The sequence below is a fragment of the Meriones unguiculatus genome, chromosome 3 (assembly GCF_030254825.1).
Source record: "Meriones unguiculatus strain TT.TT164.6M chromosome 3, Bangor_MerUng_6.1, whole genome shotgun sequence".
Classification (NCBI taxonomy): Eukaryota; Metazoa; Chordata; class Mammalia; order Rodentia; family Muridae; genus Meriones; species Meriones unguiculatus.
Window position 1 is genome coordinate 36,319,140 of NC_083351.1, and position 26,825 is coordinate 36,345,964.

A 26,825-nucleotide genomic window follows, 5' to 3' on the forward strand; every position below is an offset into this window, starting at 1 on the left:
AAGTGTGCATTCATGTGTGTATGCATGTGTATTTGTGTGGATGTATGAGTGTGTGCCCATGTATACATGTGTACTTATGTGCATGTATGTATGCATGCATGTGCTATGTGTGTATGTGTGTGCATGTGTGTATGTGTGTGTATGTGCATTGAATGTCTTCTCTCTTATCTAGACAGCAAGCTTCAAGAGGTCAGGGACTTTAGATGGCCTCTTCCACCCATATCCCCAGGATTCAGGCAGAGCTCTATGGAGAGCACTTGGGAAACCTTTCTAAAGGCAGGAGTGAGTGAATGAATGCTCAGTCGATTCTCTGAGGGAAATGGAGCACAAGCCCTTTATAGAGAAGCTGGTCTCTGAGGTGTCAGGCAGCTGGCCTCCAGCCATCACTTGGACAAGATGGCAACGGACAGTATCTGCTGCCGTTCCAAACGTGGTCCCTCTACTCAGCTTTCCTCTCTGGACTCCAGGACACCATCATGACTGATATGGAAATGGAGAGTGACATCCATGCATCCTCAGAGGGCCCTGACGAGGAAAACAAGGTGGGCCTTGTCACTCCTGAGTCCTTTGCCCAGCCAACACGTATGGGCAAGTCCATGATTGAAGACCCGGCTGTGGATGTTATCAAGAAGATACTTCAGTGAGTGTCCAGCACCCTGGCCTGCGGTCCTAGAGTGGCAGGGCTAGCTCTGGGGCCTACTCACTGAGCACCACGGCAGGGCTGCTGCAGGAGCTGTGACCCCAGGCCAGGGGCTTCCCCCACTAGAACCTCAGTTGCTCCCCCAAACTCCTGAACTCGTGGTGAGACTTAACGCACCTGCTACTGAGGACCAGCAGTTTCCTGCCCAGGGCTTGGCCTGTCCTGTTGTCATGGTCACCATGGAAAAGTTCACTTCCTTCCCTTTGGTTTCAGAATTCCTCAGACAAACTTGGCGTGCGCGTGTGAAAAGGAACGCTCCCAAACAGGTAGATACGCAGACCTGTGGGTCTTAGGGAAAGTAGGAACAGGGAAGTTGGTGGCAGCTGTGGCCTACCATCACCCCCTCCTCTCCTCTGCCCTTGTCCGGGACGCTCGTCACCCAAAGGCTTGAAGAGACATCGGTACCGGGGAGAAAGGTCTACAAAGAAGGCCTTGGGCAGCTCCAGTGGTACCTCAGCAACGAGGTAAGGGTGCCAGGCCACCTGAAATGTCTCCTTCCCAGACCTACGGGGCCCGCTTGTCCCTAGACAAAGGCCAGACGGCTGTGTTTTCCTCAGTCTCTTGATCCCCCGGTTCCGCTTGTGCGCATGCTTAGGAACTGTGTGGCTGGAGGTGGGAGGGGCACTGCTAACTCTGGCTTCGTTCAGGCCTGAGTTCACCCTCGGGTCGATTGCAGCTCCCACATGTCTGTACCAGGAGAAGCGTCTGGGGGACTATTATTGGGGTGACGGGTGGATCCCTGCCCAGCAGTCTCCCCATAAGCTGGACAGCATTAGAAAGGCGGACAGACTGAGCCCTGGAGCAGGTGGGTTTCCTGGAGCATGGGACTAGGGTATGGTGTCCTACTCCATGATCACCTACTAAGCTCTGAAGAAGACATCACACGTGAGCCTCTGGCCACTAGCTCTAACCAGCGTATTTTAGGGAAAGCGAATGACAGAGGTCAAATGGCTGAGCCTTTGTTGGCTCTTTTTTAAGCCCTGGATAACATGGCTGAATTCCTGGCTGGGAGAAATGAAAGGAGACCCCATCCCATTTTGCTTTAGCCAGTGCAAGGTCTCTTGAACCCTGGATCTGCCATGTGAAGAGAAAGAAAGAGCAGTCAAATGAGAAGAGCAAAGGCTGTTGGTTCAGAGCTGTAGGCAGCAGTGAGTGGGCGGCTCTCAAGTGCTTTTGGCAGACTCAAGGGCAGGTAGGGGAGCAGGAAGGCTCTGGAGAAACCCCGGGAAGGCCCCATGTGTGCCAGAGGCAATGACGCCTCAAGCTGGAAGCTGGCCTGTGGAAGCAGGGCATCACGCATGGTCCCAGATTGGAAATGACAACAAAAAAGAGGCAAGCTGTCATTCAGTGACCAAGCCTGGTTATTTGGAGGCCATCTTTTCATTCCTGGACCCTCGTGAGACTGCAGCCTGACTGCCTGCAGGTCCAGCCTGCCCCAGGCTGGCTTCAGACTGTGCCAGGCAGGGGGCGGGAACACTGGGCGCTGGACCACAGGTTGCCGAGATCTGTTTTGTAACAGGTGAGTCAGCCAGCTCCTCTTCCCACATTCGGTCTCTCCGAGGCTCAACCGCAGTCTATGCCACCAGAGCTCTCAGATAAAAGAGGGGAGCCCAGCTCAGTCTAATTTCAGATCCATGCTTAACTCTTTAGTATAACCAAAAAGATATAAGTAAGTCCCAATATTTTCTGGGTAAATATATATATATATATGTTATATATGTAATATCTATCAGATATAAATATAACTTATATAGATATTAGATACAAATATATATCTATTAGATATAAAAATATTTACATAAAAATATATGTATATAATTTATATCTAAATATATTTATATAATATAAATAAAGATAGAAATATATTTATATATAATAAATATCTAATATAATATATTAGATATAAATATATCTATTAGATATAAATATAACTTATATAGATATAAACTTACTTGTTGTGTATTTAAGTTTACATATAACCAGAACTGTCACATGATTAACTACTGACCTTGATGGCCTCGCTTTAGTCTTCAAACAGGAAAAGGAGGTTGCACACTTCTGGACCTGACCAACGTGTCCTCCACCTGTCCTTGGCTGGGACTTAACAATAAACCCAGAGTTAAGGTTGTTCTGAGAGGAGTTGAAGAGTGGGAAAGCATGCTAAAGAGCTGTTCTAAAATCCCGCCATCCTGCCTCCCAGGCAGCTCAGCTTTTCAGGCATCCCAGGCAGAGCCCAATGGGTGCAGAACCCCGGCACAATTAACAAAGCACTGACCCTCTCCTGTCCCACAGCATGACACGACATACCAAGATGATCAAATCCGACAGAAAGTACCAGGTGCTCGGGGAGAAGCCTCCTTCTCAGGCCGAGTAAGTAGTGGCTCATTGTTTCCCCCACTGTGGAATCTTTCCCCTGTGAAACACTTTTCCTCTCTGAGAACCTTTTCCCCCTGTGGAACCCTTTCCCTCTGTGGAACCCTTTCCCTCTGTGGAACCCTTTCCCTCTGTGGAACCCTTTTCCTCTGTGGAACTCTTCCCTCTGTGGAACCCTTTTCCTCTGTGGAACCCTTTCCCTCTGTGGAACCCTTTTCCTCTGTGGAACTCTTCCCTCTGTGGAACCCTTTTCCTCTGTGGAACTCTTCCCTCTGTGGAACCCTTTTCCTCTGTGGAACCCTTTCCCTCTGTGGAACCCTTTCCCTCTGTGGAACCCTTTCCCTCTGTGGAACCCTTTTCCTCTGTGGAACTCTTCCCTCTGTGGAACCCTTTTCCTCTGTGGAACCCTTTCCCTCTGTGGAACCCTTTTCCTCTGTGGAACTCTTCCCTCTGTGGAACCCTTTTCCTCTGTGGAACCCTTTCCCTCTGTGGAACCCTTTCCCTCTGTGGAACCCTTTCCCTCTGTGGAACTCTTTTCCTCTGTGGAACTCTTTTCCTCTGTGGAACCCTTTCCCTCTGTGGAATCCTTTTCTTTCTTTGGAACCCTTTTCCTCTATGGAACCCTTTCCTTCTGTGAGAACCCTTTCCCTCTGTGAGAACCCTTTCCCTCTGTGAGAACCCTTTCCCTCTGTGAGAACCCTTTCCCTCTGTGAGAACCCTTTCCCTCTGTGAGAACCCTTTCCCTCTGTGAGAACCCTTTCCCTCTGTGAGAACCCTTTCCCTCTGTGAGAACCCTTTCCCTCTGTGAGAACCCTTTTCTTCTGTGAGAACCCTTTCCTTCTGTGAGAACCCTTTTCTTCTGTGAGAACCCTTTCCTTCTGTGAGAACCCTTTCCCTCTGTGAGAACCCTTTCCCTCTGTGAGAACCCTTTCCTCTGTGAGGACAGTGGAGAAATAGGAAGGATGAACTTATACATGTAGTTCAGTTTGTCTTAGCTTAATCTACATGTTTGTTAAGAGATCTATTCACCAAAAAGTTCATTTTGCAAGTTCAGAATTTCACGGTGCCAAGACACTTTTGAGGTTTGAGGACTTTGCTTGCTTATTTTGGTTTATTATTATTATTATTTTTATTATTATTGCTACCGCTACTATTGTTTTCCATCCCTTCTGCACTCGTCTTTTCCTTTAGCAGCACTGCAGTGATTAAAGCAAAAGCCAGTTTATTTAGTACAACTTCTTTTCAAGCAAATCAGCGGAATCTCAAGTTGAAGGAATCAGAAGCCCTCAGAGAACATCGAGTGGAGCCCCACTCTCTCACTGAGGGACCGCTGAAACAACTTCTCTTCTTTGACCTTTGATCCTAAGAGGGTCTTATCTCTAGAGCTGGGATACTATGTGAGAAAGGATGTCTAACCCACCAGGTGATTCAGGAAAGACCTCGAGTTGGCAGCTTGATGTGTACCCATCCTATGCATGTGACATCCTGTGGCATGAAAACCTGACCCTTCTCTCTAGTTCTATGCCATTTAATTCCAGAAAGAGGTGAACTCCAACCACAGTCAAGATGCAGAACTCTTGTCTCCCCCACAATCATCTTACCATGCCCTTCCTTCAGCACCCCAACACTGAGAAATCTGGAATTTGCGTGACCTTTCCTTGTCATTTTGTCAGTTGGAGAATGTCATACAAATGGACTTCTGGCACTTGACTCTCTCAGTGACGACATAATGCCCCAAGTCCTGTCTGAATCTCACTTTGCTACTATAACGGAATGTCTAAGACTGCTCACTGTAAACATCAGAGATTTGTTTCTCACAGTTGTGAAGTTGAGGGTAGAACCACCAGGGTTGAGCCAGGCATGCTGGTTCTTGCCTATAATCCCAGAAGCCAGGGGCTAAAGCAGGAGAATCACAAGTTTAGGCCAGGCTAGGCTGCACATCAAGGCCCTGTCTCTACAAAGGGGAAGGCTTTATTATCCCATTTGGGAATTAGAGGAACAAGCACAGAAGGGCAGAGAAAGAGGGAGAGGGAGGAAGGAAGGGAACAGGTCTCTCCATCAGGACCTCGCTCCTATGATACCTAAGCCCCAGGCCCTGAGGGTGAGGGCAGAGCCTCCATGACCTAAACACCTCTCAAGGGTATTGCCTTGAGGATGGAGCTTCCAACACACCAACTTTGGTGTGAGTGTGTGTGTGTGTGTGTGTGTGTGTGTGTTTCCCAGGGTGTATGTCTGTCCTATGTGCATGCAGGTACCTGTCAAGGCCAGAAGAGGGCATTAGATCCTCTGCAACTGGAGTTACAGGTGGTTGTAAGGCCCCATGGTAGTGCTGGGAATTAAACCCAGGTCCTGTGGAAGAGCAAGTGCTCTTCACCACTCAGTCCATCTCCTCTGGCCCAGCCAGCTGCTTCTATTCTATGCCTGACTTAATAGCATGATTTTTTTTTCCTTCATCTCTTGGTGGCTGCCAGGAATTTCACCTTGCCTGCACTATGTTTTTCTCTTAAACTCCAATAATTGTCCTTGAGTTAAGAAAAATAAATAAATAAACCCAAAAGAAGAAGCAGTGTTAGAAATAAACACACACACGGGAAATGCTCAGCCTCACCGGGACACCACCAAATGAGCAGGGGTGAACCCTTTCCAAACTCCACGTAAGACCTGACCAGCTAACGTGAGACTGTGAGGAAGCAGCTCAGACAGGGAAAGCAGATGTCTTGCCTTGAGGGTGAGTGAGGGTCATCAACAGCCATCCCTGAACAACTCCTTGAACAAAGATATTCCACGCAGCTTAAACTGTGTAGCCAGTTGCTTGGAACTACTCTGTTATGAAGCAAGTAGGAGCCCCACAGGAGCTAGAAGCTCACGCTTTTAGCAAGAAAGTGTGGGGGACTATGCCCGAGCACTTTAGAATACCCCACGGGTGTTCTAAGCCAGGGGGAGCCCAGAAGAGAACATATTTGGCCACAGGGAAAAATACCTTTACTGAATTGAGATGAGTCTCCAAGTCCTTATTCAACCAGAGAGGGGGTTCACTTCCTCAGGCCACGTTCAGCCACTGTGGTGGGACCACTTAGAGCAAAGCAGCGGTGCATAGACATGATCCAGAAAGTGAGGAGTTAGAACCCATACCATTGGGTCCAAGGTCATGTGATGACACAGGGGATCCAGAGCCAGCTCCTGACGGAGTGTGACCTAGAGGCTACTATTTTTAGGGTTCATCCAGAAACCTGGGACCAGTCTCTGGTGACCAGAATGAGTGGGATCATCTCCCTGGAAGTTCCTCAAGGTTACCCTTGCCAATTGTTTGGTAGTTTGGGGTTCTGTCAGAGTTCTCCTCATCTGTAATTTGACAGATCTCCCATGAGAATTCCCGTGGGAAACTAGAATGTTGGGGTCCTTCGTCAGCCTTTGAGAAATATGTGGAAGTTACTGAAGGAAGTTGATTGGTCCTGTTGCTCTCAAGCAGGGAAGTCTCCTGAGGCCAAGAGTCTGCCAAATTAGTGAAATGAATTGCCTAACATGAGAAAAAGAAAAAAAAAATAAATCCCATGCAATAACTTATTACTGATTTTCTAGAAATTTGATAACACTAGGGTCTCATGTGTGCTAAGCAAGCATTCTGCCACTCAGCTGGAATAATTTTCATGCCAATTAAAAATGGAGAAAAACCCCTCCAAAATTCCAAAAATCAAAGGATTGTAAACTGTGGTTCATTTATATTTAACGATATTTCACAGCCATTTAAGACCATATCCCAATACAAGGGGCACTAGGAATTTGACAAATGAGCAGAGACTGTGTGAAATCCTCGTGAAGCTAATTATGTTTGTTTTTCAGTAAAATTAACCAGAGGGAATGCACTAAAGTGCAGGCGTTAATTTTCCCCTCACCTCAATATATTTGCATATTTAAAAAGTGTAGCGCATAAGTTTTGCAGTGAAAGACCACTGACCTACATACCTAGTTGTAGGATCTGGCGGTCAGAGCTGCCTATGGACAGCTGTCTCTGTGACACTTCCAAGTCACTGTGAAATGTCAGTGTCCCGTGACTCCATACAATCTGACCTTTGCTTTTAAAACAGCTGAGCTCATGGAGTAGGGACATCCCCCGGCGGTAAAAACTTGCTTTTAAGTACTGGTGTGTGAGCCATGGGCCTAATAGCTACTTAGAGTGATCAGGGGAGGTGCCTGTCTTAGTCAGTGTTGCTCTTGCTGTGACCAGATCAGCCTGGGGAGGAAAGGGTTTATTTCACTCACATTCATATAACAGCTCATCGCCAAAACCAGTGAGGGCAGGAGCTGATGCAGAGACAGGAGCTGATGCAGACGCCACGGAGGGGTGCTGCTTACTGGCTTGCTCCCCACAGCTTGCTCAGTCTGCTTTCTTCTAGAACCCAGGACCACGTACCCAAGGATGGCCCCACCCACAAAGGGCTAGGCCCTCCCCCATCAGTCGCTAATTAAGAAAATTCCCTACCAACTCACCACTGCCTGAAACTCCAGCCTCGGGAGACCTGACACCTTTTTCTGGCCTCCACAGGCACCGTGCTCCATTGCACAAACCCATGCACAGACCCACATATAAACACATTTGAAATTTTAAAATCTTGAATAGGTAAAAGTAAGTCTTAAAAATGTAATTAAGTGTGGAAGGGGAAAATACTTCCCAAACATCTTCTCTGGAAAATTTTAGCTCTATTGTCTCTCCACCCGCTGTTTTCTGACAAGGAGGGGAACGCTGAATCCATGGCAAGAGCCCACAGGTCTAGGATACTGAAGGGATGAAAGCTGAGTGGACCAACATATCTGAGAGGCTGGGGGAGATGGGAGAAAACCCCACACGCATGCCTGCAGCTGGATCATAGGGAGGCCTTGTCTTAGTCGAGGCTCTTTCCTCTCAGATGATTTAGCTTGAGTCAAATTAACATAAAACTTACCAGTAGAGCGTCCCTGGGAGCCAGGGAAGGTCTGACTCATTGGATTACTATTTTAAACTTTCATTTTAATATATTATTATTATTATTATTATTATTATTATGAGAGAAAGATTTAATGTGAACATGGGTATGTGTGTGCCACTGTGTGGTGTGTGTTTGTGTGTGTGTAAGTCAGAGAATGGCATTTGGGAGTTAGTTCTTTTAGGCAGGGTCTGTCTTCTTGTTTCTGCTGTGCTGCTTACTAACTTCGGGGTGCTTCTCCAGCCTGTCATCATAGGAGTGCTGAGATTATAGCCTGCCACTTCATCTGACATGGGATCATGGGAACAAATTCAGGCCTCACGCTTGCTTGGCAAGCACTTTTAGCCCAGAGCCTAAAACTAGCATCTCTCTAGTTTCGGCTTACTACCGATAACCAATCTTTTTTTTTTTTTAATTGTTGTAGTTTTTAGACAGTAGTTCAGGCAGACCTGGAGCCCAAAGGTAGCCAAGGTTGACCTTGAACTTGTCATACTCCTGCCTTAACCTCCTGCTGGAATTATAGGTGTGGTCTATCATGGCTAGCTCATTCTTTGTTCAAAAAGTGCAGGGGACCAACCAGAGCAGGGACCACCAGGTTATCTGATGAAGACCGTTGTGCAGCCTACATCCAGGGTTAGAACCAGAGCATGCTAAACTCAGCCACTAAGTTGATTTGTGCAGATAGGCATTCCCAGTGGGGACCGTGTGTGGTCGAGAGCTCTGTGGAGGAGGCACCGAGGGGAAAGCATGTTCCTGTTCTCAGCATCAAGAAGATGTTTGATCAGCTACTGTGCAAAGTCCCTCGTTAGAAGTCCATTATCTGTTTCTGATTGGTTAAGTTTCATTTCTGTGAAATACGGCCATCCACTCACTCATGCAGGAAACCCAAGCTCATGCAGGAAATTCAGACATATGTCCATCTAATAATCTCCCAATAGGTGTCTTAAGTACTTGGTAGCATTTACTGTCTGCTAAGAGGGGAAGAGATCAATTAGCCAGCCAAGCCAATCAGTCCCCAACCCTCCAACCGGGAAGCAGAGAGTATCAGAATCAGGCAATGGAGAAACAGCACGGAGCTAGGATCTGAGGAAGAAAAGGAACAAATGACAAATATGACCAACAAGCTTTGCAGGTTCCCCCCCCCCCCAGATTGGGATGTTTAAAGGGGAAGGTCCCAGGCAGCACTGAGGGATTCCTAGGAGGGACAGGGCTAGAGCAGAACACTCACGGCACTCCTTCGCTTGGTTCTGTCTGTCGGTGCGTCTGGAAGAGGTGACCCACCCATCTGCTTTGTTGGTGTTGCAGGGACTTTAAAGGCATCATCCTGACCCTCCTCTGGGAGAGCAACGAACACATGCTGTTTGTCGTGGAGGTGAGAGCCACTGCCTGAAGGCCCTGGCCCACCCTGGGAGCTCCCTCCGGCCCCCTCATGCCCCCCTCAGCCTTTTTTGGTCTGTTGTGCAGGCCACTCTGGGATTCCACCACCCCAGTAGCTTGAATCTGTTGTCTTGTTTGTCTGTTTTTGTTTTGTTTCCCTTCTAGACGGTAAACCTCGTTCATCCAGCATGTATTTGTTCATTTATTTAAGCGGTTAGCAAACATTTCTCAGACACAGTTTGTGGGTCAGTTGGTGAGTGCACTGAGAGGAACAAATCCAACTTCTGTCCCCAAGGGCCGCAGCAACCCAGACACAGCAGGACATGGGGAGCCAGGTGGGCATTGGAAGCATTGTGTGTGCTGTCCTGCTCTGGCCTCCTGCCTGCCTTCCACAGGCTGGGTTCTGTGAGGCAGGGCTGTAGCTTACCCATTTTTGTGGTCAACATCCCGTTGCTTTCTGGTAAACATGCATCCTTGTTCCTGTTTGAGATGCTACAGACTTGGGCCTCTTGAGCTAAATAGGGGTTTTCCGCTCACTCATTCAAGAATTCAAAACGGTCTTTTGTAGCCACACTCGGTGGGCCTGGGAAGCAGAGAAGGTCTCAAGGGCAGAGGGGGGAGAACACGCGAAGGCTCAGAGGTGTGGAGGTCAGTTTGGGACCATACGTGGTCACCTCCCTCTGGCAGGATTTTTACCGCAAGGAGAAACGCGCCGTCTCCAGGCCTGAGTGCATGTACGAGAGCTTTGACCACTGCGCTGATCACATTGGCAAGAGGATCGTGGATTATCAGAAAAAGGCGGAGGAGTACCACAAGTCCTGCGTCCTGGGTAAGTGCCATTCAGCTGGGGACCACCAGAGGGAGCACTGGAGCAGGGCTGGCAGGAAATCAGAGTGATCCTCAGCCCACCTTCCAACCTCTTGGAGTTAAGAGAAAGCAACTGTTGAATTGAATTAGGTTTGAAAAAATGTAAAGGTTCGTTGTTTGTTCAGAAACGTGGCTGGTTTTCCGCTTTGACTCTCAGAGCTTGTCGTTCTGTTTACGCATGAAGTTGTACATTCAATGGCTTTCAGTTCATTTCCAGAGTTGCATAACTATCGCTGCTGTCCGTGTTAGCCCTCCTCAGCCTATCCCTGCCCAGACCCAAGCAGCCAACACCCACTGTCTGTCTTTAATTTCCCCTTCTGTCCTTTCATGGGAATGGATTCACATGGCCATTTAGGACTGTTTTTTTGGTTTTGTTTTTTCGTTTTATGGAATGTTTGGGGAGTTATGCATGTTGTGGATTATATACTTTAAAAAAAAAAAAACAACAACGAAATAATATTCCTCTGGGCAGATCTATCTCACTTTATTGATCTCTGCTGTGTGACTTCAGAGGTAGCAGGGAGCTCTGGGGTGGGGGGGGGGGGGGAGAAGGAGGATTAGGAGGTAGCCAGACCTGGGGTCAAAAGCAGCCCTGTTATCTCCCAGCTGTATGACTTTGCCAAGGTGATTCTACCTCTCTGAGCCTCCATTTTCTTATCTGGGAGCTGAAAGTAACAGTTGCCGTGGAAGGCTTCTTTGAGGATTAACCCCTCAGGAATGACTGGCCATAGCCCACAACTGTGGAATGGGCGGGATCCAAGCCGTAGGCAGCATTTCTCATGGAGCTCAGAGGGATCCCATTCTCTACGGTTGTCCTCAAAGCAAAGGCCCTGTGGTCAGCTGGGCTTGGGAAGCTCTGTAGATGGAGTTCCCTCTCGTAGCTGCCTAATATTCTGGTGGAGACGTCTGCTCCTTTCGTCGTAGCAGCCCAGCGCCCTCCCTGTATCCTACTGAGGATATATAATGTCACAGATGCAGTATTTGGGGCAGAAAATCTTTTAAAGTGGTTGTAAAATATGAGATACAAAAACCAAAAAAAATCAAGTGAGAGTGGGAGCTATGATAAATGGAGCAGAGAACCTGGCAGCTGCCCCAAATCTGTGGGACCTGGAGCCTCCTCTCTCATAGTCAGGGCACTGAGAAGAAAGAGCAGACATACACCAAGACCACCCAAGGTGGTGTGTTTCCTGTGACGCTGAGACCACATAGGGCTTTGCCTGAGCGAGCAGGGTTACTAAAACTCAAAGTCCCTCACTCAGGCCAGTGCAGCACAGTCCCCCCCCCCCCCCGCAACTAGAAGCAAACAATGCAGTACAAACCTTGGTAATGGATTATGAAAACAAAATATACAAAGCACTGCTGGAGATCCAGAGCAGAAGTTTAGCCCTGATGTGGTTTCTAAACCTGATTCAGCACCCAACAGAAGCACAAATTCTGTTCTATGTGAGTCATCCAAAAAAGATCTGAAACCGATGTTCTGGCTCCAAGCTACCATTCTCTGACCGTATGCATGATGTGCTTAATACTGAGACTTCCTCTCTAGAAAATCTGCTTTCGACTCGGCCCTCCAGCTCCCCCAGCTCCCCCAGCTCCCCCAGATAAAGTTCCAAAGTATTCACTGTGATTATAAAGCTCTCGGAGTCAGAGGCACAGAATGAGAACTGTAGTGAGAATTCTGGTGTTTTGGTTTCTTTTAAACACATGAATGTTATAAGAATATGTTTCAGTTTTAATCTCAGGTAGGGATATGGGGCTTCTTTACTGCAGCTGACTATGGTTTGCCTCATGCTCTAGCAGAGGCATGGTTTTGCCAGCCACAGATAGTATGTGAGAACTTTTCAGAAGCTATGCAAATGCTAGGGTCCCAAGAGGTATAGTCAATGTCTGTTGGTCGGTCAGGGGAGTTGGTTGTGGTTTGTTAGTATTTATGCTCAAAGAAGAAACAAGAAGAAAAAAAAAAAAAACAGATTCACAGATCTCTCTCTCTTTCTCCCTCTATCCTTTTTTCTCTTTTTTTCTAGTGATAGGGGGATGAAATGGTGGGGGTGGGGGACAAAGGGTAAGAAAAAAAGAACCCACAAAGTAGCACACACCAGCTACAGAGAACAGCAAAAAGTCCAAACTCTGAAGGAATACCAGACACAGCTAGCTGTGAGTGGTGGCACATGCCTTCAATTCCAGCATTGAGGAGGCAGGGTTTCAAAGTTATGGTTAGCCTGGGCTACATGGCAAGACTGGTGTCGAGAATGGAGGGAGAATAAAAAAGAGGTGAAAGGGAACGAAAGGGAAGAAGAGGAGAAAGGAAGTAGGGGAGGGAGGGAGAGAGAAATAATAGGCACAAAACATACAATGATGTGCTTATAGCTAAATGAGATGAAACAGGAAACACGAGGTGTAAGATACTACAAAAAATGACCAATTAGATTCCAAAGAGAATGAAATAGAACTTCTAAAAATAAAACATGAAGGATTGACAACTTAGAATGATGAATGGGTGTTCAGCCAGGTTATACGTAGTTGAATGTGGAGTTGGTGAACTGGAAGGCAGATACAGAGGAAGTATCCAGCAAGACAAGGTGACGAAAACATGAGCGGTAAAGAGATAGAAACAGAAGAGTAGGTCTTAGCACATGACTGTAATGGGGGTTTAGGAGAGGCAGACAAAATTGAAGTAATACCTGCAGAGATCACAGATGGAAACCTGCCCAAGCTGATGCATACACGTTTTTAGCACACCAAGGAGGGTCCCTCTGAATTCGCTTAACCATCATTTCCCATCTCGGTCTGGCCACAGACCTCCTTTTGATGAGTAGATCTTACACATTGGAGGCCAATGTTCTTCCTCTGCTGGAGGCACGGCCTCAGCAACTGCCATCTCCTCTGTCCACTCCCTGATGTCCTATCCTTGATTCCTGCAGAATTACGTGCCCAGGTGAGGAGGTTTGAGGAGCTGCTGCCCCAGGTGTGTTGGCTGGTGATGGAGAACTATGAGGAACAGCACTGGAACAAGTTTTGCTCATCCATGAAGGAGATCCAGGAGCAGTTTGAGGAAAAGAAGAAGAATCTGGAGAAGAGGAAGGTGAAGGTCGCAGGGCCAGGGATGCAGGAAGTCGAGAATGGAGCCAGGTCACGAGCAAGCCTGAGTCCGAGGAAAGGAGAGATGCTAAATGTGGGGATTTTGGGGGACAGAGGATACTGGGGAATTAGCAATTGAGCCAACACTTATCAGCAGAAGGCATTCACCAAACTCTAGTCTGTATTTGAAATCTTTGGTAGGGTCTTGGTCGTTGAGATTGACCACACTTTCACAGTGTTTGGGGTGCTGTGGGATATGACTGGTGCTGATTTTATTAGACTAAAGGCCCAGATTGTGTTGGAGAAGGTGCCCAGCTCACCTTCTTTCCAACCCTCAGAGTTGGCATCAGCCACACTCCTCCCTCGTCCTCACTGCCACTCAGTCCTCTTCCTACACTCAGATCACAGGATATATCTGTCTGCACATGGCCTTAGTTGACAGTAGACATTGGTCCTGATTTCAAGTCTGGGTTGAAATCCCTGCTCATTTCTGACTTGCCCGATTGAAGGATGAAAACTCCCAGAAGCTCCATCCACAACTTGGCCACCCCTCATATGCCCGTGAAATGGAGTCGCTATGCACCATTGAGGAGCTAAGACAGGAAGAGCTGGACCAGGTGATCCAGGAGAACCAGGAGAAGATGGAGGTGAGTGCTGCCATTCAGTCTCCAGCCAAGGAGCCAAAGGCCATACTACCCTTCAGAAAGTTGGCCCTGATGGTTGGTACCTGAGCCAGAGAACACACAAAAGTGGTAGGTTTTTATGGTATGTGAATTGGTCATTGTAGGATGCTTACATTACTTTGTTTGTTTCATTGAGACAAGGTCTCTCTCTCTCTCTCTCTCTCTCTCTCTCTCTCTCTCTCTCTCGTCCTGGCTGTCCTAGAACTTGCCATATAGACCAGGCTGGCCTTGAACTCAGAGTACCTCCCGAGTGCTGGGGTTAAAAGCAAAGGCCACCACACCTGGCCATGCTTTGATTCTTAAATTATTTACAAAACCTAGTAATGACCGTTTTCTTCACGATCCATACCTTTTGATTTCTATTTGGTGAATTGTCTTTGTATGTGCTTTGGCCATTACTGAATTGCCTGTGTGTTTGTTGTGCATACATGTACAGGGCACTTGTGAGTGTATGTGTGCACCAGCATTCGCATGTGTGTATATGTGTGCATGTGTGTGTGTGTGTGTGTGTGTGCGTGTGCGTGTGTGTGTGTGTATTGGGAGGAGGCACGTGTGAGCACCTGTGCATGTGCAGGTAGAAGCAGAGGTAAGTGTAGGGTGTTGTTCCTCAGGAACAGTCACCCTGTTTTAGTAGACAAGGTCTCTCACTGACCAGGAACTCACCAAGTAGGCTAGGCCAGTTGGCCCAGAGAACCTCAGGAATCCCTGTCCGTTTCCCCAGAGCTACAATCACAGCATATACCACCATACCCAGCATTTTTGTGAGTATGGGAATTAAACTCAGATCCTCATACCTTAGCCACTGAGCTACTCCTCCAACTCTCCCAACTCCTTCCTTAGGTTCAAACCAAACCAGTATGAAGAGAAGTCTCTGGGCCCTGAGGCCCAGGTGCAGCAGTTAACATGGCTCTGGGGCACCCTTACTAGGAGGCTGTCTGTGGAGCCAGCTCCACCCTCCCTCTGGCAGCCCGGCAGTAGAGACCTTGCGTATGAAGTCCATTTTCACTCTGTTCACTCCAGGAATTTGCCAAGAAGTACAGCAACTTCTTCATAATGAGCTTGGCCTCCTTCACAGAGAAGTTCCTGATGCAGCTGGACGACGTGGTTACCGTTGATGACATCCTTGCTCCACGTAAGCAGTGTGCCAGCCCCGCGCTTTGGCCGTCGGGATCACGAGGTGTATGGTGGGTGGGGCTGGGGATACCTGTTGTCCCTCAGGCAGGGCAAAGACATTTTCTTCATCGAGTGGTGATCCGGCCCCAGAATGATCTGCAATAGCCATAGCCACACTTGAGGCTTTGACTCTACAGCAGGCCAAAGTGACAAAGTAAATAGTAAGTTTCAGAGAGATCAATAGACAGCAAAACATCGCATCTCAGCGCTCCAAACTTCCGGTTGGGAAAGTCCAACTGAGGCACCCACCTGGAACTACTGATGGGTAATCCTAGACAGAGCAGGGTGTCCCCTCATCTGAGGCTTCTGTTATCAAATTTGGGGGCTCACAACCTCTTCCCCAAGTCAGATTTGGCCTCCTGTCCTCAATAAGCCTGTTAAGTGTGCCTAACTAAATGGAAAGCTGAAAAAAGATATTAAGTATAGTCAAATTTCAGAAAGGGAACAAAGAGATCCAACGAACCCCCAAGTCTGTCCCCTGGGTTCTGAAATGAAGTCGAAGTTGAAATGAAAGGCCAAGTATACGCACCTCTGTGTAATCCAGCTGATAAAGTGTGTTCCCACCCACCACTGACGTCACTGTCCAGTCTTGTCCTGAGAGGTAGCCGAATCTCTTTCTAGGGGTCAAGTCCCCTCTGGCAGAGGCCTTTTCCTTCTCCAGCATGAGATTCCTGGGAAACCCCCATTTCTCGGGGACCATTGTTTGGACAGGCTTATAGGCAGGTTGAGAAACACACAGTCTGTCTAGAATGGCTTTACTTTTACCAGGCCAGTTACAGCATCAGCCACAAACACAGAACAACACATAGAGGTCAATCAGCCAATCAGACGCCCACAGCATTCATTACGCCAACCAGGGAATACGAGGCTGAGGTCTGGAGTTTCCCACTGTCACTTTTCCCCAGGGATGGGATTCCCTCTGGCTTCTCTTTCTTACAGCAGATGCTTTTATGCATTTGGGGAAACCATGTGCACCTCTGTTGGGAGAAGTAGGTATTCTAGCTGGTCTTGAGGACATCATTCTTGGACTATTTTGCTGTTTTCTTCTATGTCACAGAGTTTTGGGTGGAGAGCAGCCTATCCCCAGACAAGTGGCCTTGGAAGACACTTTGAGACAAACATGCTTGGGTCTGAAACGGGGGGTGAGTGGCCTACTTCTAGGGCCAGCTTCTTAGTGAAATCAAAAAGCGCATGATAATTTACTAATTTAATGTATACCATGAGTGGACTGGCTGATTTTTACTTATTTTCATCAACAAACAATGTTTTGACTGAAAAAGTAAATGCCAGCCAAATCAAAGAGTAAGTATAAAAATAGAGCCCCAGCGGGGAACATGTTCATACCGTTGAGGTTAGGCACATTTTCTGAAGATAGAATAAGAATTAAAGGGCATAAAGGAAATGGCGGCACTTCTCTGGGCCAAACGTAAAATGGGGACGGGGGAGTTCAATATGGAAGGGAACAAAAAATCCAAAGTGTGTCCTCCTCTTCGCCCATGAGTCAGAGAAAGGCCAGCTAACACTGGGGTGAGCAGAACTCTCATAGATCAGCCTTAAAAGCAGACAAAAGCCACACATATGCATTTTCCAAGAGAAGCGGTTCCTGTGGCAAGGGCAGCAAAAGGCACTCGGGTCTCACCTGCAAGGAGGAATGTGCACAAAAGCTTGGCTGAGCCAGAGCTGCACATTAGGAGCTCACCCAAAGTGTTCTGCGGTTCAAGACACTGCTGAAGTGCGCATTAGGACAGGAGGGAGGTCCTCCTGCCTCCACCTCCTCCTGAAGCTGCGATCATAGGCACATATCCAGCTTGCTTCTCGGTTTCAGTTTGATGACTATCAGGCCTGGTGAAGATGGCAGAGAGCAAAGGCCCCACACAGACTGTTGGAGGCGTATCCATCGCTTAGAGCTCTCTTGAAGAGCACCACACTCTGTACTCAGAGCCCTGCTCTCATCACCAGGAAAGCATGTCAAAGTTGGATCCCAAGGCTAGACATCTGCTGAGCAGCCTTGACTGTTCTTTCCAAGGTGAGGCCTCTCATCTCTAAATATGACCACGGTGTCACGTCTCTGCTTCTCAAGCTGACCGTGAGGTCACAATCATAACAAACCTCTTTCCTGTCAGGGATGGAGCCCCCAAAGCAGAAAATATCAATCCTTATACGAAAGAAGCTGGCCAGGTTCTCTCTGGAGGAAGAGAGTGAGAAGCCCCTGGTTGAACGAGGGAGCAGGTGAGAGCCTAGGAAAGCTCGGGGCAGTTGTGTCCACTGGGGTGGGGCAGGGGTGTGGAGAAGGACTCAGACTCTGAAAGTCACTGATTTCCAGCCTTCACTTTTCTTCTCTGAAATGAGCAAGGGCTGTTTGAAGAGAGTTAGGTGAGGTCACACAGCACATGCTCCACGGCCACAGGCTCACAGGAGAACCACCACGGAGGCCTGCAGAGAGGAGGAGGTCTGTTCCCAGGCAGCTGCACGCTCAAGCTGCCGCTGACACGGAGAACCAGGTGTCTATCCTGGGCAATGACAGTTGCCACAGTGCCCGTCCCTTGGGTCTGTGGGCAGTGATTCTCCTAATCGTATTCTCCACAGAGGTTTCTACAGCCTAATAGGAAACGTTATGGCTACTGCCTGGATGGCAGCCTGATGAGGAAACCACGGCCCAGAAAAGGGAAGAAACTTAGGTGTGGCGTTTCCCTGTCTCATACAGCAGGCCCCTGACTGTACACGCTGTTAGGTCATCACAGAAATAGGAAACAGAACATAAAAAAGCAAACAGGAAAAGCCCGGGGGAGGGGGGGAGGCTTTTAACAACGCCATCTAAAACGCCATCTAAATCCACGCTAATAGCTGAGTTTTCAGTCTGTGCACTGGGCAGCTGATCAATGATGAAGCTGAGCATTTGTTGTTTGTCTGTAGGAAGTGGCTAGGAATCAAGCCCAATGAAATCACCATTCAAAACAAGATACTGACTCGGAAGACACCAATGATAACCACCTGTAAGACCACCCTGGGCCACTTGGCCACCATAGAAGCCCGAGATGCCGTTTACCTGGTGAGTCAGGGTCAGGTGGTGTATTCCAGGGGGAATGAAGCAACTCAGATTGGCTGCCTAACTATCAGGGAGCCGCACTCCACTGGGTACCTCAACACCTGGCCAGCGGAGAGAACAGCAAACAGCTGTGTGTCCCAGACCTGCAGGTCTCAACTCTCTACAGGTGCGAGGGTCTGTGCCAAGGGCTGTGTCCATGTGTCCATTCCCAGGACCAGCATGGTGGCTGAGGTGTAAAACCTGTGCTGTACCCAGCTGAGAGATAACGCCATCCGGGGGTCATGGAGAAAGGCTTTTGCAGAAGAACAGTAGAGCCAGGCACAAGGCAGACAGATCCATCAAGGCCCATGGCTGCAGGGGTGCACTGGGGTGCAATGGCAGGAACCTTTACAGCCTCAGGTGTGGGCCTCTTGTTCTTCACGTGAGGCATCTTGCTGCACCCTCTCTGCAGCTGCTGAGGGGTGTAAACTCTTTCGCACTTCCCCAACCATGGCAATAATACCCAAAGACACTTGCCTTTCTACACCACTCCCAAACAGCAGGGAGCCAGGATTCAGTCCCCACTGGTAGACTGTGGGACTGGCCTGATGGGGCTCCACCCACATGCCACCTGAAGAATCCTTTGTCCTGGTGCCCACAGAGAAAACTAGTCTTATCCACATATCCACTGGTCCTGGGCAATGCCCAAAGTGCCCAGTGCTGGTGTGTCCCCAGCTGCTACTCTAGGTGCCAGGCAGAGGACATGACTGCCTGCTGGGCTCAGTGAAGGGTGGAGACGCAGGGCTCAGCCTTCTGAAGGAGTAAGGACCCTCAGTGGAAGCTCTACTCCTGCAGCACAGTGCTCAGGAATGCTCAGGGCCCAGAACCAGAGTCACATGGGTCTCTGTCCCTGCTCAGCTTTCCTGGAGCTGGGTGACTGCAAGACTCAGCCTTCCCACCTGGAGGATGAGTGCCGGTTCCTGAGGCCCGGGGGCTGCTTGCTGTGGGCCACAGAGCTCAGAGCTTCCAAGCCTGTGAGCACGAATGCCTATGGGCCTTCTTCTTCCTCCCCTTCAGAAATACTTGGGCCTGTTTGAGAAAGAACTAAAGAATATCAAGGATCACACCACAACCCTGGAGTTGGAGGCTCAGCACTGGAAGGAAAGCTGGAGGCTCTCCCTGGACACCATCCAGTCCCTGTACTTGACCACTCCTTTTCTACACCTGAAATAAAGCCTTTGTTTCTCTCCTCTGCCCGTCTTTACATCCCAAACACTGTAGTTTCATCAGAGATGAGAACACTTTCAGTAAAGAAGACAGACATGGAAGGGATTCACATAGTTAGCAGGGTTGGTAGGTGGGTACCAGGACACAATCACTTAAAATAGATACCAAGACCTCAAAGAAAATAGCATCCAGAAGCATGTTTGGTGCCTCTTTTCACTCTCTGGATGATTCGCTAAAAGTGTCTGGTAGCCAGGCCAGGAGGTACCTGGCCCTCATTGTAGGAGAACATGACCATTAGAAAGCCGGCTGGAGATATGGCTCAGTGGTTATGAGCAGCTGCTGCTCTTCCGGCAGCTTACAACCACCTGTAACTCCAGCTTCAGAGGGTCCAGTGGCCCCTTCTGGCCTTTGTGGGTACCTATACACACACACACACACACACACACACGGGGGGGGGAGCACAAAGAGAGAGATCCTGTGCCCACCTACCTACCTACCTACCTACACACACACACGCACACACACACACACACACGCATGAGAACATGCTAATAGGCAAAGCTGTGAGGTTCTCACCCACTGTTCCTTTGGGGTGCTTTCTCCAAATGGCCACAGGCTACAGTGGTGAGAGCTGACCCAGCGTCTACAGAAAAGGTCTATCAGTCTAGATTTTCCTAGCCTTGAAAACACAGATGCAGGGCAAGATGGCCCAGTGGGTAAGAATGCTTGCCCTGTGGCCTGAGTTTGATCCCTGGAACCCACGTGGTGGAAGGAGAGAACTGACTCTCCTCTGACATTCACATACATAATAAATGCATGCATGCATACATGCACATACATACATACGCACGTGCATGCATGTGTTCAAAGCAAACAAAGCACAAGCCAGGCACACAGCAGCTAAGTATCTCGATTCCCTGACGCTCTCTGATCAGGTGATGTGCATGGGGCGGGTGCTGCCTAGAGAGCACGCTTGTCTGTTTTCCGGGGTTCTGAGCTCCTGAGCTCTCTCAGCAGGCAGCGAGATCACTCCTTCGGGGTTCCGTTGCCTGGTCCCCTTCCTTTAACGAGGCCACAGAGTTCCTCACCTAGTGCTCTTCACCTTCCCACCTGGTGTCGCTTCCTTGACTGCACATGGTCACGGACACTGTGAAGATCTGTATGCATCCGTGGCTGCAGGGCTGAGGAGCTCAAGCCGGGAGCTCCGGAATCTTCCTATCAGTTCTCCGTGCCTCTCAGGATCTCCTACCTCCAGACCGGCCCACCGGAGCTTCCCCTAGAGCCTGCTTCTGAGGGATAGCACTAGGCGAATGTGAGATGATATGGGACCTGTGGATTGATGTTATAAGCCGCACACGCACAGACTCGGAGTGGGAGGAATGATGAGAATACAACAACTCAGAACAACCTGCCTGGGTCCCGCCCTACGATACTGACCAGTCACGTTGTTGCCTGTGGGCCTTTCTTTCCATTCTGAGCTCTGTGGGTGTGGGAATGAAAGGAAGTTTGCATATGGCCATCCTGTGGCCCAGAGCCTTCTGATGGCTTCCCACTGTACTCAGAGTTCAGACCATGTGCCCTTTCCAGCCTGTGGTAAGAAGAAGCCATGCCATGACTTCCTGTTCCTGGTGGAACCACTGTTCCTTGTGGAACCACTGAGTGGTTAGTGGTTCCCTTCTGACTAATGTACTATGGTAAGGGCAGTGGGATGCTAGCCCTGTCCCTGTAGGTATGAGGTCTATGAGTGCATGGTTGCCTATAAAACAGACATTTGTTTCTCTCAGAGCTGGTGGCTGCAAGTGTGATATCAGGGTGCCAACACAGTCCAGCTCTGATGAGGTCTGGCTACAAGGTTGTAGACTGCCAGTCTCTCGCTATTATTTCTCACAAGGATGAAAGAGGAGAAGAGCTCTCTGGGCACTAGTTTCTCTTATGAGGACTCTACCCTCATAACTTCATTACTTCCCTGAGGTTCCGCCTCCTAGTGCCACCACTGTGGGGACTAGGACTTTTGGTTGCCATAAACATTCATTGTACGATAACTTCCAAGATTTAGCTAGCAAAAAACACCACTCTCTGGAACCCTCCCATGTGAATCTCCCCTTCTTTCCCATCACTCCCATCTGCCCCCTTCCTTTTCCCTCCGCAGCTCAGCCTCCCCTCCATTTCTACCAGAATCCTTAGCCTGTGGAGTCAGGGGTCCATATTCAGAGTCTCTCTGTGTGGAAGGTCCATGCTGGAAGAGCCAGGGAGAGCTTGGGCCACTGACAAGAGCTTGAGCTCTCTGATAGCCACAGACTCTTCCAGCTCTGGCCTCACCTGTGGGAGCACTACCATCATCCTGAGAGACCTGAGGCAGAGACTCCCGGAGAAGCTGTATGTAATTCCTGGACCACAAAAGCTGTGAGAGATGGGATGTTAGTCTGTTAACAGTGCTCAGGCCATTAGAAGGACAGATAGCTAGGTCTCAGGGAAGCTGACCCTCCAGTCCCCTCAGACGACCCTCCCCCATCCCAGCTGACCTTCTGGCTTCCTCTGCCTGGCTCGCTTCTGTCTGAATGTCTGTCCCAGTGCAAAGTCATTTCACTGAGTCCACTGCCCTGGCCCGGGCATCATCAGTGCCACCCTGTTTCCTTGCTTTGCTCTTTTGCTCCACGTGCATTTCCACCCCTGGGTTGTGCATCTGCTCGGCTATCCAAGGAGCCAGGACCAGCTGGTGATTTTCTGCAACCCATGATGTGCCTGCCAGTGTGCCTGGCATTGGGTCCTTGCTGCAAAATGCTGAAAGGGAAGGTGTGTAACCCTCCCTGCTTCCTGTTCTGATGAGCTCTGATTTGTGGTGTGGTGATGATGAGAGCAGGTACAAGTTTACCTGAGGCAGGAGGATGGCCGGAATGACAGATGACAGCTGCAAGAATCTTCATGGTTTCATCCTGACCCAGGGGTATCACTGACACAGGAGACTGCCCACCCCTGCTGGCCAATCCTAGTCTGGGTAGGAGCCCCATAGCACACATCACATACTTTGTACGACCTTAAGGCTGTAGTTCTCCAAGGTCTGGGGCAGCAGTAGAGGAGCCGTAGGAACTTTCCTTGTCAGCCTTTGCCTAATACCCCCACCACCCCACTTGGTGGTCCAGTTCCTTCACAAAGCCTCCCCATTTCAGCAAAGTATTGATTCTCCCCAGTGCCAAAGAACTCTCCCAGGGATCCAACAAAAGCTGGTCTTGTTCCAGGATCAGGGTCCAGTGCTCTGGAGCCTTCTCTCCTGTAGTGAGTCCTTATCTATCCAAAGCCCCAAGCTTCTGTCTACACTAAGTAACCTCCAAGGGAGTAAAAACATTTCTCCAGGGGCCCAGAACACAGAACACAGAACACAGTGACCCATTGATGAAGAACTTAGGCTGAGAGATACACCCCAATCTTGTGAAACTATCAGGGTCAATGCTCTGAGTTCCCCAAATTCTAAAGGAGAAAACCAGGGGATTCTATCCTGTAGCTTCTATCCATATTGGTAGATGCCATAGGGAAGGTCCACTGTAGTTCTGGGTGCTCAGACTTCAGGACCATGGGTCTATCTTCTTGAGCCTTTCTGGAGACATCAAGGAGTCCTAGGTTTTCTCGTGCCCATGCTCTGAGCCTCTGTTGCTAGGGAATAGACGCCACTGCCATGTAGAGGAGACACCTTCAACTTCTTCCTGGGGCTGTGGACTAGAATTCTGTCATGTTCTTTGGAGCTGTGAATCTCCGTGACCTAGGACAGTCTGTGTATCTTTCTGGGACTCAGTTTCCCAAATGTCCAATGTCAGGTTGGTTGTAGAGCTACATAAGTGTGCTCTAGAAAAGTTGCAATATCTGTCTCATCAACACAGGATGGAGTGCTGGGGTGGAGAGGGTCAGGAGCACATCAGTGCAAAAGCTTCGCCAACTCAGGAAGATGCTGGCAGACATAAGTAGCCATAGCCAAGCTTAGTGTCTATAGCCAAGCATGCATAGGGAGCTCTGTGCCTGGTCTGAGAAGCGGGCAGAGTTCTTACCTCAGTGTGCTATGAAATCAACATCAATCAATGGCTGATCTCAAGAAGGCAGCTGCTCCCCAAACCTGCTGGTCCTGGTCATGTGGTCATCACTCGAGCCAGGAATAATGTCATCTTACTTAAGCATGAGGGCTGAAGATGGAGGAGGAATAGCTCCCCAAAGAAAACCTGAGGTACTGTTCCCAACAGAAGAGGGCTTGGTGCTAGCCAGGCAAAAGCTCTCAGGCTCAGGTTGTACATACAGACTCCTCTGCTTCTGCCACTAAGTACATGGGATGTCCTGGAGAATGTATTTGCCTTGTCCAAAGTCACACAGCAGCGAATCTCAGACTCTGGTTAGTATTAGCAGTGGCTATTTTTATAGTCAGGTATCATAGAACAATGGGGACATGTTGTCTTAGTATTCTGTTGCTGCGAAGAGACACCATGACCTTGGCCCCTCTTATGAAAGAAAGCATGTAATTAGGTCTTGCTTACAGTTCCATAGGTATAGTCCATTATCATCGCAGCAGGGTGCATGGTGCAGCTCGACATGGTGCTGGAGAAGTAGCTGAGAGCTCTACATCTAGATCTGCAGGCAGCAGGAAGAGAGAGCCACTGAGCTTGGTTTAGGCTTTTGAAACCTTAAAGCCCACCTCCAGTAACACTCTTCCTCCAACAAGGCCACACCTCCTAATCCTTCTCAAGTAGTGCCACTCCCTCATGACTAAGCATTCAAACATATGAGCCTATGGGGGACATTCTTATTCAAACCACGGCGCATGTTATGTGACACGTATTGTCAGATGACTTTGTCATTGTGTGAATACCAAAAGGTAGACACGGTGTAGGAAAATCACTTGACATGATTTCTAGGCACAAACAGGAAGTTAAAACAAACACAAGATGTAAGAGGTTGTTGCCTGTTGCTGCAGCATGCTGTTTTACATTTTTTTGTTTGTTTTGTTTTTGTAAGCAGGTGTATACTTTAAAATAATGATACAACGTACAGTGCAATAAATGCATAAGCCAGTAGTAGTCATTTTGTATTAATATTACCCACTACGGATAATCACATGTGCTATGCCTTTTAAGAAGTTTATGCCAGCAGTAAGGCGAACATGCGAGGGCTGTGTGGCACTAGGGCAGTAATTACAACAGGTATGCCATCCCTAGTGACAGGAATCTTTCAGTTCCGCATGAGCTTATGGAACCTTACAGTCACACGTGTGGTCCCTTACTGAGCTTATGCACCGTGTGATTTTACCAGAACCCTTCAGAAAGCAGTAACACAGGAGAGATTTCTTTCTTTCTCAGATTTAAGAGAAATGTGGAGGCAGACAGTACAATACCAGTCTTGGGCTGAGGACTGCGTGAGTTTCCAGATGGCCTGTGTTTGGGTTCCTTGCGTCACAGAATGTGATGGGGTTCCTGTAACGATGGGGAGTTGTAGGGTGAAAGAAACCCTTTCCTCCCCGAGTTGCTTTTGGCCATGGTGTTAGATCACAGCAATAGAAACCGTGACTAAGACATGTTAAGGCTGTGTTTAGCTTTGTAAGAAACTGCGGGACCGTTTTCTAAAATCGACCTCCGGTCTGCATTCCCACCAGCAGTGTGGCCCGCACCATTGTCAGCACCTGATATTGTTGACTTTTGGATATTAGTCATTCTCATTGGTTACTTGAAATTCCCCAGTGACATGCACTGTTGGACATCTTGACCATCCATCCACCTTCTGTGTTGAGGTGTCAGTGAGGAGTGAGTGCCTTCTTTTCCATATGCCTTTCACTTATTTTTGCAGCTTGTGAAAACTTGTTTAAGCATCACTGCATTTTAAGTTCCTCTCTACTTTAGGTAGACTCATTTCTCATCCGGATATACTCCTTGCTGAAGTACCTGCACAGGTCTTTTGCCTGAATTTAAGTTAGACTGTTTCATTGTTGTTTAGTTTTAAGAATTAATGTGCTCTGGATGTCAGTCCTTTGCCGGGATACTTTGTGTGTTGCTGTTCTGTGGTTCAGAGCATAGAGCCTAAGTCCTAGCACACCTGGACAAACACGCTACCACTTAGCAATATACCCGGCCTTAAAATAAATGAAAACAACAACAACAAACAGTCTTTTCGTTTTTAGGTAAAGTCTCACAAGGTTGCCAGGCTGGCCAGCCTTGCGCTCTGTCTGTCCTTCTTTCAGGCCTTGTGCTTATGGCTCTTCTGCTGAGGTCCCTTGAGTACCTGGAATTGTAGTCCTGTGCTACCAGGCCCAGATCAGGCAGGCTTTGCAATTGTTTCATTTTCTTAACAATATTTTTACAGTATGAAAGAATTTAGTTTTAATAAAGTTCAGCTTACCTGTTTTTGTTTCGTTTTTACTTTTTGTTTTTTCTTTCTTTTGTGATTCTTGCCTTTAGCATTGTTTATAAAATGGTACCAGCAAGTCCCAAACCAGCTATATTTAATCCTATGTTATTGTCTTATCCATTTTAGGTTACGAAAAAAGATCAGGAAATTCATAAAGAAAAGAAACTAATTTCTCATGGTTCTAGGTACAGGAAAGTCCGGATATGAGGACATTTTGCCTCATCAGAACTTGGTAAAGGGCACCAGACAGCAAGAAGGCAAGAGAGTGCCAGCTCCTTTCTTTTTTTTTTTTTACTATTTTAAATTTATGTTACGTGTTTGTGCCCTTGTGAGTTCATTTGTAACACATGTGCAGATGCCTGAAGAGGCCAGAGGCCAGTCCATGGAAACCAGAAAGTGGCCCTGGACCTGGAGGGTCTGGAGTTGTGGCTGTTTGTGTGCTGCCTGATGAAGGTGCTAAGAACTGAGCTCAGGTCCTCTGCAAGAGCCAGGTCCTCAGCCTGACTGCTGAGCCATCCGTCCAGCCGCACACCTGTTTTCCCATAGAGCCACCCAGCCCATCATGGGTCCCTACCTTTCGTACCTCTACTGATTAACACTTCCGAAAGCTTCTTTCCAAGTGTTATCAACATGAGTTTGAGGTTTCAGTTTCCAGCATGTCATGTTTGGGTTGCAACCTCAAACCACAGCCATTATCTTCCAGGAGTTTCACAATCGTGACTTTTTTCACCCAAGTCTATGAACCATTCTGAGTGAATATTTGTGAAAAGTGTGAGGACTAAGGACGCATGTTCTATCCTATCACCATGGAGGTAGAATGTCAACACATGATCTTGGAGAGAGCGCATTTAGTCTGTCGCAGTATCCTAGATTTATAACAGTCTATGATTTATGTCCACGACAGCACTTCAACTGCAGACAAGACCCTGCCCCTACATAGCTCATGCCCCATAACACCTTTGTTGTCAGAAATGCATAATATATGCCTA

At 48.3% G+C, this 26,825-nt stretch overlaps 1 protein-coding gene across 1 annotated transcript in view; it reads left to right on the plus strand.

The window, feature by feature from the left end:
- Ccdc180 (coiled-coil domain containing 180) overlaps nt 1–19,478 on the plus strand; it is a 59,764-nt gene extending 40,286 nt beyond the window's left edge. The window contains 12 exon segments of the mRNA XM_060379866.1: nt 468–640; nt 914–995; nt 998–1,164; nt 2,993–3,070; nt 9,340–9,406; nt 10,099–10,240; nt 13,197–13,357; nt 13,863–14,000; nt 15,057–15,168; nt 17,333–17,438; nt 18,123–18,258; nt 19,312–19,478. Coding sequence (XP_060235849.1) covers nt 468–640; nt 914–995; nt 998–1,164; nt 2,993–3,070; nt 9,340–9,406; nt 10,099–10,240; nt 13,197–13,357; nt 13,863–14,000; nt 15,057–15,168; nt 17,333–17,438; nt 18,123–18,258; nt 19,312–19,467 — 1,518 coding nt within the window. The 3' untranslated portion in view covers nt 19,468–19,478.
- The last annotated feature ends 7,347 nt before the right edge of the window (nt 19,479–26,825 follow it).